General features: G+C 45.4%; 1 protein-coding gene across 1 annotated transcript in view; it reads right to left on the bottom strand.

The window, feature by feature from the left end:
* PCCA (propionyl-CoA carboxylase subunit alpha) overlaps nt 1-15043 on the bottom strand; it is a 557269-nt gene that overhangs the window by 183182 nt on the left and 359044 nt on the right. The window contains exon 19 of the mRNA XM_040425257.1: nt 938-1040. Coding sequence (XP_040281191.1) covers nt 938-1040 — 103 coding nt within the window. The remainder of the gene's footprint in view (nt 1-937; nt 1041-15043) is intronic.

Genomic DNA, 15043 nt, shown 5'->3' with positions numbered 1-15043 from the left:
TCATCAATATTAGATCCCACTCCTTGCAACCTCCCCCCGATCAGCTGTTTGAAGGGTGCTGCGCTCATGCAAGCACAGCATCCTCTTAATGGTTTAATTGTACGCCGTCTCCCTTGTAGCAGTGGTGCAGTGTAATTACAACTGCTCATCCCTCTACAAGGGAGACGGTAAACAATGAAAAAGACACATCGCTTTCACGAGCGCAACAACCCCTTCAAACAGCTGATCGGCAGGGGTGCCAGGACCTTTGCTGATCTGATACTGATGACCTATCCTGCACAACCCCTTTAAGTTAAAGTTCACTCCTGTGGACTGCTGTGATCACTTAATAGTTACAATTAATCTTGTACCACTAGAAAATGTGTAGCTGTAACCTTAGCCTCAATGAGAATACAAATAAACAGCATATTGTAATACAGGGTAAAATTTAGGAGTAGTAATACAATGGTATTTAAACTCTTAGATCGTCATGCATTAGGGATTTCAAACTAATGTACTCTGAATTATAGCAGCCCTCACAAAGTCATAAGTTAAAATGACAAATCAGCAACCGATCTCTGCTGTCACCTGTTGCCTAGTCTGGGTTTCCAATGATGGTATGCAAATCTGTTTGGCATGAACAACTTTTCAACTACAGAAATCGACAATGAATTAAAAAATAAAACATAGATCAACTTTTAAAAAGATTTCTGTCATCAGTCAGAATCTGTCATGCTCGTTCATGCTACAAAAAGGTGCTGATTGTAGACAGAAAATGGTTGAAATTGGCCTTTTTGGCCTTCAACAATCTCTAGTTTATGACTATGACCAGGTTTACTCATTTTTCTTGGGATTACACCTAAATAAAAATTGTGAATTACTTTTCAGTGATGAATACACTCCTTCAAACCTCTTATCTGAAACATTGCAAGCATAGTTTTGATTGCAAGATACTCACAGAGAAATGATCTTTCGACTTTGTAACTACAACAGAATGGGCAGCACCATCCAGTAAAATAGAAAGGTCCCAGCTCTTCAAATCATTCTTAGCTACTGGAACTCTAAAATGACAAGACCAAAGTGTTCATTCAAACAAATATCCCAAAACAGTTTACCAATACAACATAGCATGCATGAAAGTCAAGTTATAAACATATGACTTTTGATAAAATTACAGTCAACAAGAGGAAAAATATCCCTTTTCTCGGTAAGGCGCTCTCAAAAGGGAGTCGGTGAGCAGTTTTGACCACAGCGCTAGGTACGAGTGCCAGGGAGTGCAGACGAACATACCTTTTGTGGAACTTTTATTATCAGGGGTAGTGTGTATATGAGGTTTTATTCTGCCAAATTCTGATATCTAAAGTACCCAGGGTGGAGCTTCATTGTGACGTGTTCTCTGCACTGAGATGCTTCACAGCCTCTCCCTTCTGCAGAGGGACACCTGTAGCAGTTGCCTGCTTGGATGCTATAGTAGTCACTCACAGAAGAGGAAAAGGATTGTAAAGCAGCGAACAAATCACAGTGAAGCACCACCTCCTGGGTACTTGCAGGAGCAGACACAGGTAGAATAAAAGCCCATTAACACTACTACTATTAAACGCTCCACTAACTGTGTGTTTGTCCTGCTTTGTCAAGCCCCTACCTAGTGCTGTCAGCAGTTCTGCATGGGCAAAACTGCTGACAGACCCCTTTTAGTCACACTTCTGCATAAATATAGTTCATAATATTAAAATTACCTCACAATTAAAGAGTGTGATTGTTTAGCCACCATTTTACTACACTCCTACAGATCTTCTGAAACAAGATCTATAAATCATTCAGTGAGCAGATAGTAAACACTGCTATTCTGGCCAAATGTACGCCAGGTAATGAGGGGAAGTATTCTCTGCTACCACTGAGCACTGAATGTGTAAAGTGTGTACTTAGATGTAAATCGACATTAAATGATGAAATGAACTGCATACAAATGGTAAAGAAATCTTGTAATCACTGTTTAGACAGGTGATTCTAGTGGAAAGTTGACAGTATACATGACAGCTAGAGATGAGCGAATTATTCAAAAATTAGATTAAGCCGATCCGATGAATTTTTTGAAAAAGATTCGGTTTGATCCGAATTTACTTGCGGCGAATCGCGTTAAAAAACAGCTATTTCCTGGCTTTAGAGAGCCTTTATAGTGGTGTAAAACACTGTGACTTGCAGTAACACGCATAGGGAGTCTGCTGTGGTAGTAAAATAATACTGTGAAGATTGATGTTCAGATGACAGGCATCGCTCTTAGAATCACTGCACACTTCACTTATTTGGGCAGTCACGGGGCCAAAACTGACTAAATAACTCAAGTATGAACTCAGCCTTACAGGTTGATGTTAGCGCCAAGAAGAAGCGCACTCCTGTTACACCCTTGTCAGCTGATTCCACATAAATGTCTACAGAACCTGTTCTATTAAACGCTTATGCAAGTAGAGCCCGACAGAGTGGAGAGGGCGTCAGCAATAAATTTGGGTTGCCCTTCCATCAGAACAATAACCCCAAAAAAACGGATCCTGTCTGTTGAGCATCCGCCTTCACTCGGTCAGCATTTGGTCAGCAATCCATCAGTATTGCTAATGCCAAAAAAACAGGAGTGGATCCAAAACAGAAATGACACGTGAATGGAATATTTGCATGTCTTGTGTTTTGTACCCACTCCTGCTTTTGGCTACCAAATCACAAGCTAATTCTGATGGGACCATACAGGCCTTACAGCTGCTACACAGAGAGGATCCGTTGTGCATCTCATTTTTCCTTCCTTATGACAGATCAGAAGAAAGGTTAAATAAATGATGATGTCAGCCAGGCCGAAAGGCAAAATAGTGGCCCAGTCATGAAGCGGGGAGCGTGGGAACAGCATGAGAAGTCCACAGAGTGGCCCGATGACATAGTGGTGAGCTGGCGGCAGCATGAGGAGACCACTGAGTGGCCCAATGACGGAGTCTGGAGGTGGCGGAAGCATCAGGAGGCCACAGAGTGGCACAATGACAGAGTGTGGAGATGGCAGCAGCAGCATCAGGAGGAGGACACAGAGTGGCACAATGACAGTGTGGAGATGGCAGCAGCAAAATCAGGAGACCACAAAGTGGCAAGGTGACAATGTGGAGGTGACAGCAGCATCAGGAGACCACAGACTGGCATGGTGACAGTGTGGAGGTGGCAGCAGCATCAGGAGACCACAAAGTGGCAAGGTGACATAGTGTGGAGGTGACAGCAGCATAAGGAAACCACAGAGTGGCAAGGTGACAGTGTGGAGGTGGCAGCAGCATCAGGAGACCACAAAGTGGCAAGGTGACATAGTGTGGAGGTGACAGCAGCATAAGGAAACCACAGAGTGGCAAGGTGACAGTGTGGAGGTGGCAGCAGCATCAGGAGACCATAGAATGACAGAGTGGGGAGGTGGGTGGCAATACGAGTACCAGCTGAAGATGGTGGGTGAAAGAAGGAGCACTTGGCATCAGATGTGTGGCATCAGGCAGGTAGCGGCATCAGAATAGTAGCTGAGGCAGGTAGCCAGAAGAAACCGGTCTCTTTTTGTCAAAGTGTTGGTGTGGCACCATGGATGATCTAGTCTGATGCTTAAAGCATTGGTGGGTGGAAACCCTGGCTGATCCATGCCCAATTTATCTTGACAAAAGGTCAGTCTCTGCACATTTTGGGTGGACAGGCGAGTTCTTCTTGGGGTAACTATGGCCCCTGCCACACTAAGCACCCGCTCTGATGCCACACTACTGGCTGGACAGGATAGCTTTTCCAGGGCAAACTCTGCTAGTTGCGGCCACAAATCCAGTCTGGCTGCCCAGTAGTCCAGCGGATCTTCAATGTGGGGTGGCAGGGTACTGTTCAAGTATGCCACCACCTGCTATTCAGGTCCTGCTCCAGGTCTAGCTGCTGCTGAGTAGTTTCTTCACTAGGCGGGTGAAGAAAGCTGCTCATCAGAGACTCTAGACTCAAGTTGCTGCTGATGGAGCTGGAACTGCTCCTACCCCCCCCCCCCCACAGCAACCATGGAAGAGGAACAGAGGGCCCCCCGGTCAGACCTGCGAGAGGATGGATGATGGCGCAGACAGGCAACTCACTACATAGGATGTCTCTATAGTAGTTCAGTTTGTCCTCCCTCTCAGCGGGTGTAAAAAAAGGCCCCCATTTTGGACCAGTAGCAAGGGACCAACAAGGTGGAGAGCCAGAAGTCATCCCTCTACCGAATGGTTACAATTCGGCTGTCACTACGCAAGCGAGCATGCATCGGGCCATTTGTGCAAGTGACTCGGAGGGACTACCTGCCTCCATCTCCACTGCATACTGCCACAGTGTGTCTGGGTCCTCTGCCTTGTCTTCCTCATCGCCCTGTAGCTCTTCTGGCTGCTCCTGTTCGTCCTCTCCTGTCACCTGTGTGTAAAAACCACAGATTCCTCCTCAAGTTCAGCCCCCACAGGGCTCATGTGGCCGTGAGATGTAGGTGCCACGTCTCCAGTCCCCTGACCAGCCAGATTTACCAGCATCTGTTCCAGGACATGAAGCAGTGGAATGACGTTGTTCATCCCGTAGTCCTGGCGACTGACAAATAACGTGGCCTCCTCAAAAGACTTGAGCAAACGGCAGGTGTCACGCATGAGCTGCCACTGGCTGACATCGAAGTTAAACAAAGGAGTACTCCTGTTCGCTTGGATCATAAAGAAATCGTTTATGGCCTTTCTCTGTTCGCATAGTCGGTCCAAAATATGGAGGGTGGAATTCCAATGGGTCGAAAAGTCGCATATCAGCCTATGTTGGGGGATGCCGTTCTGCCGCTGCAGCTCAAGTAGGGTGTGCTTTGCGGTGTACGAGTGGCTGAAGTGCATGCAAAGTTTCCTAGCCATTTTTAGGATGTTTTGCAGATGGGTGGACAACCAGATTGAACACGTGGCTCAGCCCCCATGGACGCAGAACCGACACCATGTTCTTACCATTCTTGGTCACCATGGTTCCGATTTTGAGTTGTCGCGGAGAAAGCCAGGATTCGATTTCTTGATGAAGGACACGGAGCAGTTCCTCCCCTGCAGAACAACGTGATACCGCTGTGCCCTGCACATGTATGCTGGAGGGGCACTGTGAATTGTCCCTGCAGTGGAGACTGAGAACACGGTGGAGGATGAGGAGGCAGAGGCGGACATAGTCGCAGGACCAGTGATATGACAACGTGGAGGCGGAAGCGGCATCACCTGGCCAAGTTGCTGGTGTGGCTGTGCAAGAACCACATTCACCCAGTAGGCTGTAAAGGACATGTATTGTCCCTGACCGTAGTTACAGCTCCACATGTTGGTGCTGCTGTGCACTTTGGCAGGAGCTTCAGGACCAGCAGATGATGGGAAGGACAGACAGCTCCCTTCGTCTGATGTGGTGGAGCCTTGACTACCTGAAACAGGGGGAGTGGCAGGTTGAGGAGAGGCGAGGGCACAGGGCCTGCTCCCGGGCCATGCCAACTAAGGGTTGTGTCTGACGAACCCAACGACTCTTGGCTGGGGGTGTCTGATGTCACTTGGGACGAAGTGGATGACCAAGTCAACCATTCAAGAACCGCTGGGTTGCAGGTCAAGACACAACCGACAGATCACACCGGGAGCTCAGGCCTCTCGCTGCGACTCCTGCTGTCACGCCCCCTTACTCTGCTGTGACATGTGCCTGCGCCAGGAACATTTAGGCCTCTGCCACTCCCCTGTGCAGGGCCTGACACTTCTCTGTCTGACATACTGTTAGATCAAATAAATAAATAAATAAAAAGGAAATTAAACACCCCCAAAAAAGTCTGCAATTTTCTGACTTCACCACACAACGGCTAATAAGCCCTTTTTTTCCCACTAATACACGCCAAAAAGGGCTGTAATTTTCTCACTTCACCACACAACGGCAAATACTTTTTTTGTGCCACTAATACACGCTTTTTTTGCTTTAGAACATATAACTGCACCGCTGAACGGCAAATATATATATATTTTTTGCCACTAATACACGACAAAAAGGGCTTTAGAACATATAACTGCACTGCTGAACGGCAAATATATTTTTCTTTTTTCCACTTATACACTCCACAAAAGGGCTTTAGAACATATAACTGCACCGCTGAACGGCAAATACCGTATTTTTCGCCCTATAAGATGCACTTTCCCCCCCAAAATGGGGGGAAAATGGCAGTGCGTCTTATGGGGCGAATGCTGCCGTTTACACTGATACACCTCCGACTGCGCTGTGCGGTGTATCAGCGAGGAGGGAGGAGGGGCTGGGGGCCAGCATCTAGTTCTGTAATGGCAACGGGGCCCGAAGCAGTCATTGTATTCCATTGCACCGGGCCCCGCTCACTGTACTAATCGTATCTAACTGCAGGCAATGTTTAACTATAGAATATCTTCAATCCAGCAGCCTGTACTTACATCCGTACAGGCAGGAGGCTGGGCGGGTAGGCGGGCACTGGCAGCGCAACTCACTACGCCACGTCCCTGCTACGCCCACTTTATGAATGAAGCAGGCGGCGTGGGCACGTGACTAGTGAGTTACGCTGCCAGTGCCCGCCCACCCGGTCTCCTGCCTGCTACGGACGTAAGTACAGGCTGCTGGATTGAAGATATTCTATAGGTAGACATTGCCTGCAGTTAGATACGATGAGCAAGGCCCGGTGCAATAGAATACAATGACTGCACTGGGCCCCGCTACCAGTACAAATCTAGTGTAGATGCCAGCCCCCAGCCCCTGTATTGGGGGTCATTCACAATACACAGGGACACTGTTATGGGGGGGGGGGGGGGGGGGATCTGTGGATGACACATAGCATAATATGCTATCTGTCATCCACAGATCCTCCCCATAGCAGTGTCATGCCATCCACAGATGCCCCCATAACAGTGCCATCCACAGATGCCTATAACAGTACATAGAAACATAGAATGTGTCGGCAGATAAGAACCATTTGGCCCATCTAGTCTGCCCAATATATCTGAATCCTATGAATCAGTACCATCCACAGACCCCCATAACAGTGTCAGCCACAGATCCCCCATAATAATAGTGTCATCCACAGACCACCATAACAGTGTCATCCACAGATCCCCCATAATAGTGTCATTCACAGGCTACCATTAGTTCAAAGCACACCAAAAGCACACCTTTTGGTTCAAAATATATTTTTTCTTATTTTCCTTCTCAAAAACTTAGGTGCGTCTTATGGGCTGATGCGTCTTATAGGGCGAAAAATACGGTATATTCTCTTTTTACCACTTATACACGCCACAAAAGGCTTTAGAACATATAACTGCACCGCTGAACAACAAATATATTTTTCTTTTTTCCACTTACAGGTTGTGCTGACCCAATTCCCCACATTTTTTCTTTGCAGTATATATTGGAGGCGTGGCGATCTCCTTGGAGTCATTGTACACCTGACCAGTCAATTTGTCCTGGAGGCTGGTTTTAAAGTCAGTATAAAACTGAGTCTGCTTATATAGAACCTACCAGTGGCCATTTGGCTCCAGGAGAAGTATATGGTGGGCTCAGCGTGCATGTTGGTACTTGCATCCCTGGATCCGATGAAAGCTGTAATGGCACCGGACGGGGTTAAAAGCAGAGTGTGCTTGGCGTGCACGCTGACCTGCATTCCCTGGATTTTGTGTGGCTGTCATGGCCCATGAACAGGTAGGAACTAGAGTTAGGGACCACTCAAATAGAGGCGACCTTGACGTGGTGAGTGGCTTACTACGCTTTGGCCAAAATGTACACCAATGCCTCATCCAGCATGGAGGCAAATTGCTGGATGTAGAGTGCTATCACATTTGTATTTTTCGTTTGTATATGTATTTCGCCATAGTGATGTGCACCACATACAGGTTGTGCTGACCCAATTCCCCACCTTTTTTCCACTTATACACTCCAAAAAAAAGGGCTTTAGAACATATAACTGCACCGCAGAACGGCAAATAGGTCCATATTTTTTTTCAGTTATACACTCCACAAAAGGCTTTAGAATATATAACGGCACCGCTGAACAGCAAATACATTTTTCTTTTTTCCACTTATACACTCCACAAAAGTCTTTAGAACATATAACTGCACTGTTGAATGGCAAATATATTTTTCTTTTGCCACTAATACACGACAAAAAGGGTTTCAGAACATATAACTGCACCGCTGAACAGCAAATAATTATTTTTTTTTGTGCCACTAATACAAGCCAAAAAGGGCTGTAATTTTCGCACTTCACCACACAGCGGCTAATAAGCTTTTTTTTCCCCCCAATAATACAAGCCAAAAAATGCTTTAGAACATATAATTGCACCGCACAAGGGCAAATAAGATGTAGAAATATTTCCTTGCAATAAACCCTGTTAATGGCTGTATCAAACAGCACTTGCACCCCACTAACAAGAACAGTTTGCTGGAATTACAGAGCTGGATAATGGCAATTTGGATCCCCAGTCAGTGCAGCAAGGTGTAGGGCTGTAACCTCCACTACTGAACCCTGTTCTACATAAATGCTGTGGAATGATTGCTCCCTATCCTTTCCCTACACCTTGAATAATCTTTCCCTAAACTTGTAAATCGTTTTTTAAGACAACTTATCCCCTATCCACAGGATTGGGTATGTGTTTGACTGGCGGTGATTGAACCGCTGGGGCCCCACTGTTTATGAAAACGGGGCCTGTGCTTTCCCATTTGAATAATGCATCAATCACTCATTTGCGCTGCCACTCCATTAAGCTCTATGTGGCTTCCTGAGATGTCAAAGCTTGTACTCCACTATCTCTGGTAGTCCCAAAGAGTTGGAGTGGTAGTCACACCTGCTCCATTCAAATGTGAACGATAGTGGCTAAACCATACATCATTAAAGAAAATAATTACCGCAGCACTCTCCCTTCAGTCACATATTGTTTATTCACCAACTGTGCAATGTTTCGAATTCAGAGTCTTTTTCAAGCATATGAATTATAACAGTGAAGAGCCTACTTATATACACCTAGTACTAAATAATTAAATTGGGGGACCGCCCTAACCAGGATCCTCCCACCCTCACATAAATATCACCTGTGTTTAACTTATAATATAAATAACTTTGTGCATATATATAAAAAAATAATACATTTTACATACCACACTTGTTCCCCATGTCCCATACAAAGGCGACATTGAAGGCATTTCTCAGCGTCTCTAAATCCCCATTGCGCATGCGTTGCCAAAGTTCATAGGTATTTGTTAAATTAAATGTCCAATTCTAATTGCTGACAGCAATTAGAATTGGACATTTGTATGGGACAAGTTTGGTATGTAAAATGTATTAGTTTTGATATACCGCATTTTTCGCCCTATAAGACGCACCGGCCCAAAAGACACCCCTAGTTTTTAGAGGAGGAAAATAAGAAAAAATATTTTTCATTAGACCTCAGGTCAGACCAGCAATCAGACCCCCAATGTTATCAGACCTCAGATCACAGCTCCAATCAGACCTCCAATGTTAATCAGACCTCAGATCACAGCTCCAATCAGATGCCCAATGTTAATAAGACCACAATAAGACTTCAGATCAGACCCACAATCAGACACAGCTCACACCCAAAAGTGAATGACCCCCAATCAGACCTCAGATATGAGCCCCAATATAAATAAGCCCCCATGCCTCATTTGATCAGTCCTCAGTCTCATATTAGCCCAAATGCCTTTTTTGGCTAGCCCCAGTCTCATATTAGCCCCCAGTGCCTCTCTATCAGCCCCAGTGCCTCTTTACCAGCCCCCACTGCCTCTGATGACAAAAGAAAAAAATCACTTAGCTCTTCTGCTCCGGGCACCGCAGCTCCACACCGCCCGCACTCTTCATCATTCTCCTCATTCTGCTGTGCTGTGAACCAGCGCGCAAAGCGTGAGGTCACAGAGCGCCCTCACGCTGTGTGCAGCCACACCACAGCCGAGGACCAGGAAATGGTGAGTACAGAGCCTTCACCGCTTCCCGGTCCTCCGTTACTAATGAGCGCTTCCATAATGGAAGCGCCAATTGGTATTCACCCCATAAGACGTAGGGACATTTCCACTTTGGGGGGGGGGGGGGGAGTGCGCCTTATGGGGCGAAAAATACGGTATATGCACAAAGTGATTTATATTATAAGTTAAACACAGGTGATATTTATGTGAGGGTGGGAGGATCCTGGTTAGGGCGGTTCCCCAATTTTATTATTTGGAACTACGTGTATATAAGTAGGCTCTTCATTGTTATAATTCATATGAAAAAGACCTGTGAAGTCGAAACGTTGCACGGTTGGTTAATAAAACATATATGACTGAAGACAGAGAGTGCTACGGTAATTATTTTCTTTTATGGATTACTGGGGGCCCGTCGGGCTTAGAACCAACACTGCTGGCACCGCCACTATTGGGACAGATTTTTTAATACATCTAGTATATAGTGCTGTTTTCTTCTCTAAATAAACCCTACATCAGTCACAAGGCCTAGGTGCACAACTGGTATATAAAGAACGGCGCTGTGCTCAATAAGCTGCCGGGAGGCTGTGGGGCTCACCAGAGCTCCAGTGAGCATCGTGGCTCCCTAAAACAGCTGATCAGCAGCGTGCCAGGACTTGGATAGGTCATCATAATCATTTCCCAGATAACCCCTGGTGCTAAACCAGCAATGTGGGCCTGCGAACTGATAAAGATCAGTGCCTCTGCCCATAGTGGGCAGAGCAGTGCGCATGCGAGGGCTGGGTGTGGACTAGCGCTTGGGAGCAACTCCAGGCCAGAGGAGGAGAATGCAGTAGGAAAGGAGGGTGGGCCAGAGGACTGCAAGGGAAGCAGTTATCTGGGCACATAGCTGAGGGGCCTGGGCACTTGCGAGTGTAACTCTGCACCTGGACACTTGCGACAGCCAATTTGCATAACTTTATAAAGTACTTTTTTCAGGATCTCTATGTGGGGTAGACAACTGAGGTACTATTTTAATGGGGGGGGGGGGCGAACATTCTATAACGCCATCTGAGTGGTCTAAAACGCTCAGAGTAGGTGCCAGACTCCATTTAAGCCTAATACAACATTATTTGGTGAACTTTTTCATCTAATCATCAAATGGTAATAAAGTTAAGATGATTATGGTATTTGAGATTACTTCCATCAATTTAGCAAGAATACAAATAAGGGGACACACAGATAAAATACTGAACATCCGTTCCCTTTAAATTTGTGAAAAAATGTACATGGTGTAGTTGTCTTTTATAGCCAGCACTGCTATTTGACTAATAAATGAAAATCTTTTAAGCACAAGGTTCAAGTAAAGAATATAAATAAAAATAGATTTAATAGCCCGTAACAGTAATACAGTTCTCAAAAATGTACGCCTCATAGGGTGAAAATGATTGGAGTGTTTTCATTCCATACAATTTCTGAATTAGTTTGTTGGAATTTATTTACATATGTATTATCAAAAGACAAAGACAAATTATGAAGTCGATAAAAGTGGTGCAATTAGGAATGCAGTGATAAAAGCAAACTATTGCCTTAAAACAATAGCCAAGAGTGAACCAGTCATTAAGAAATTCACCATCACAGCACTAGCAGCAGGTGGCATGTAAAATGATCAAGAATAATGTGCTGGGTTCTGTGGCAAGTAAGGTCAGTTTCACATAGAAATCTCTGTTGGAATAAAGACAGAGGGATAAAAAGACGGGGGGATCTTGAGTATGTGGGCCATTCATCTGAACGAAGTTCAGAGAATTTCTGGAGCTGTGAAATATATGTTATGCAAGTGCATAGATGTATTCAGTGGGGGGAGACTGAACCAAGCTACGCTAGGACTACAAAGCAGCCCTCCTATGGTTCATGAATAAGTCGAGGAAATGATCAGGGGGTTTGGGGGGGGGGGGGGGCGCGAGATGTTTAGACAGATGGCCCATTTTAAATGCCTGGGACAGGGCATAAGTGATGTTAATGAAACTTTAGATCTACCCTTTTTTTTAAAAAAATTTTTATTTCCTCTCAACCCCACCCTAAATGTTAAAGGCACACAAATAGACATGTAATAATATGCCATCGATTTTGAAATACAATATAAAATAAAGATGACTTCTGTGCCCTGGTGATAATAAATTCATATGTATGGAGAACATTTCAGAGACCCTTCAACTAGCTACATGAATACAAACCATGGAATTGCTAGATTAAAGGAATTCTTCATATAAATTGAACATGCCAAAAACAACAGAAAACTAGCTTTGCTATCGGACTACTTTCAACATAAAAGTTCATCACACTGTATAAAGATGAAAGTCTGGGATTTGCACTATTCTTCTCAATCCATGAAACTAAAACCAAACTGATTTCTGGAGACTATTCGGTGTGTCCTTAATCTAAAGGCAATGACACAGTCACCTATGAATATTTCAATATAAAAGAGGATAGAAAATTCCTTCCAAAAGTGGTATTGTCTCTTGTGAAGTTACTCTGCTAGCAAGAGGGCTATGCTGCAGCAGTAAAATATAAAATGTAATATCGAAATAGATGCAGTGATGAGGAATCACCCGAGTTTACAATCACACTGTATCATGTCCAAACAAGTTTGATTTGTAATTCCTAATCAATGATTAACCAGTCTGCTACTGTGCAATCAGTTCTGCGAAGGAATAATAGAGGAATGTTACAACATAAATTCATAAGAATAGATGTTATAGAAGTGCTAGTACATGGGAAATGCAAGTAGTAACTTAAACACAAGCCAGGAACGGTGCTTTAATCCTTTAACATATTTAAAGGGGTATATCTGAAGGGCAAGTTTTGACGTTCTCTCCTATCGACAGGATGGGGGATAACTGATTGATGTGGGTCCGACAAATGGAGGGAGTGCAGAGGTTCTGTTCCCCTGATCTGATATAGCAGCAGGTCAGGTATGTTCCCTATAAGACCACTGGAAACAGCGATCGGTTGGGGTCCCAGCAGTCGGACCACCACTGATAAAAGCGAATTATTCCCTATCCTGTGTATAGCTTCAAAACATAGGCATCTATCCCAAATGAAAAATGACAAAAATTACACAATAATAGTGCACGGCGGCACCAGTAACCGTTTTGTCCTACCGGTACCGCGGAACAGGATGCGGATCGATCACCACCGTCGTCAGGCCTTCGATAGAGGTTTCTCCAATACAAGAAAGTTTGAAGAAAAAATATATGAACATCAGGCAGTGATGCACATGTGTGCAGGGTCCCTGTTTAGGCCCTATGGCTAGCTAGGAGATAAATCCCTAATACTAAATATAGGTAGCAGCCTCACCACAGGGCACTCGTCCTGACAAGGACGACCCCGTCCGGAACCTGTCCCTAGAATGAATAAACTATGTGTCCCTAAAAGAAAAAAAGAACTCCCTACACGCATGTTTCACTGCCTAAAAAACAAATTAAAAGGCAATTCATCAGGGGAGAGATGAGGGAAGACGTACTAGGGATAGGTAAACGATGGACACTAATCCCTAGAGACCAGCCTAACTAAATATGTCAGCCAGTAGTGGGGGTAACCAGATGGTGGATACCTCCTTGGGCGGTCTCTGTAGATGAGGAGACTATGGTGCATGCAGTGACATGATATAGGAGAAGCTGCACATGGGACGCCAATCTGTCTGGCGTTTGCACCATGTTTAAATATTCACCTCGCTGCCGCCTCCGCCGCCCACGATGTAGCAGGGCCAATGGGCGCATCCGTGCGCTCGCACGTCGGCGCCGCGCATGCGCTCACCGCAGAGTCAGAAGCGAGGTTTGGAACGCAAGGAAATGCCATAGATGCCGGCTCTCTCCTGCGCATGCGCGGCATCGTTTGTTCTCACGATGCCGCGGCTGTCAGCTGTTTGACAGCAATACTATAGACAGAGACTAATGACAGTTGTCTATTAATGGTGCGGAATGGCAGAACGATCGGAACTCGTCCTGTCAGCACCGCATCAAAGCCCAGAATCGGGCCATCAGTAAAAGGCGGTATTTAGGCAATCCAGTCGGGTACAGACTAGACATAAAATCTCTGGATTATGGCAAAAACAGACACTATGATGTGAAGGCCAATAGATATACCTTGGCACCAAACATTGTAAATAGAATAGAAAGGATAACATGAGTAAATATAGACAAGCTTGATACAGCCCTAAACAGTGTCTGCACCAATATTAAGGTGGAGGCACAGCTGAATCTTTCACAAAAAACAACTGTAATTCAGCTGTTCGTTTAGGCCAGTTGGTACGACTGTTCGCAAAAGGAAGATCCAGCGGGCTTCACGCTGTAAGAGGATCTTATCCCAATCTCCTCCCCGTTTGGGGGGGGGGCGACTGCTTCAATACCACTAACTCGAATGGCACGTATATCACCTTTGTGAAAGTCGCACACATGTCTGGCCACAGCCGTATCTCGTCGTTTGTCAATATCAAGGAGATGTTCTCCTATTCGCCTACGTAATTCACGTTTGGTCTTTCCAATGTACTCTTTTTCACAGATGCATGTGATTTTATATATCACACCTGCCGTTCTGCAAGAGATGAAATCCTTGATATCAAATGTGCGCCTGAGATTACTACTGAAGAAGGTCTTTCCAGTGGCAATACTGTTACAGGCCACACAGCCACTACACCTAAAGTTGCCTACCGGTCGACGACTAAGCCAGGTGTCCGGGGCAACCGGTGGCGTAAGGTGGCTGTGTACCAACATGTCTTTGAGGCTCTTGCCTCGTCTAAATGTGACCTGGGGGTAATCAAACAAGACATCACTCACGTCAGGGTCCATCAAAAGAATGGGCCAATGGCGTTCGAGGATTTCTCTTGACTTCTTGGCAGAGCCATCAAATGTGGTTATAAACCTGATTTTCTTGTCCGTCTCCTGCTTCTTTTTGTGGACTAACAGTGTGTCTCTATTGATGTGGGCTGCTCTCTGGAACGCCTTCTTCAAGACACAGTCAGGGTAACCCCTAGCCAAGAATCTCTGTCTGAGGTCAGCCGCCTGCGTCTTGAATTCATGTTCTTCCGAACAGTTCCTCCGCAGGCGCAGGTACTGCCCAT

The sequence above is a fragment of the Bufo bufo genome, chromosome 3, assembly GCF_905171765.1.
Source record: "Bufo bufo chromosome 3, aBufBuf1.1, whole genome shotgun sequence".
NCBI classification, from domain to species: Eukaryota; Metazoa; Chordata; class Amphibia; order Anura; family Bufonidae; genus Bufo; species Bufo bufo.
This window is presented reverse-complemented; position numbering and strand designations above follow the sequence as displayed.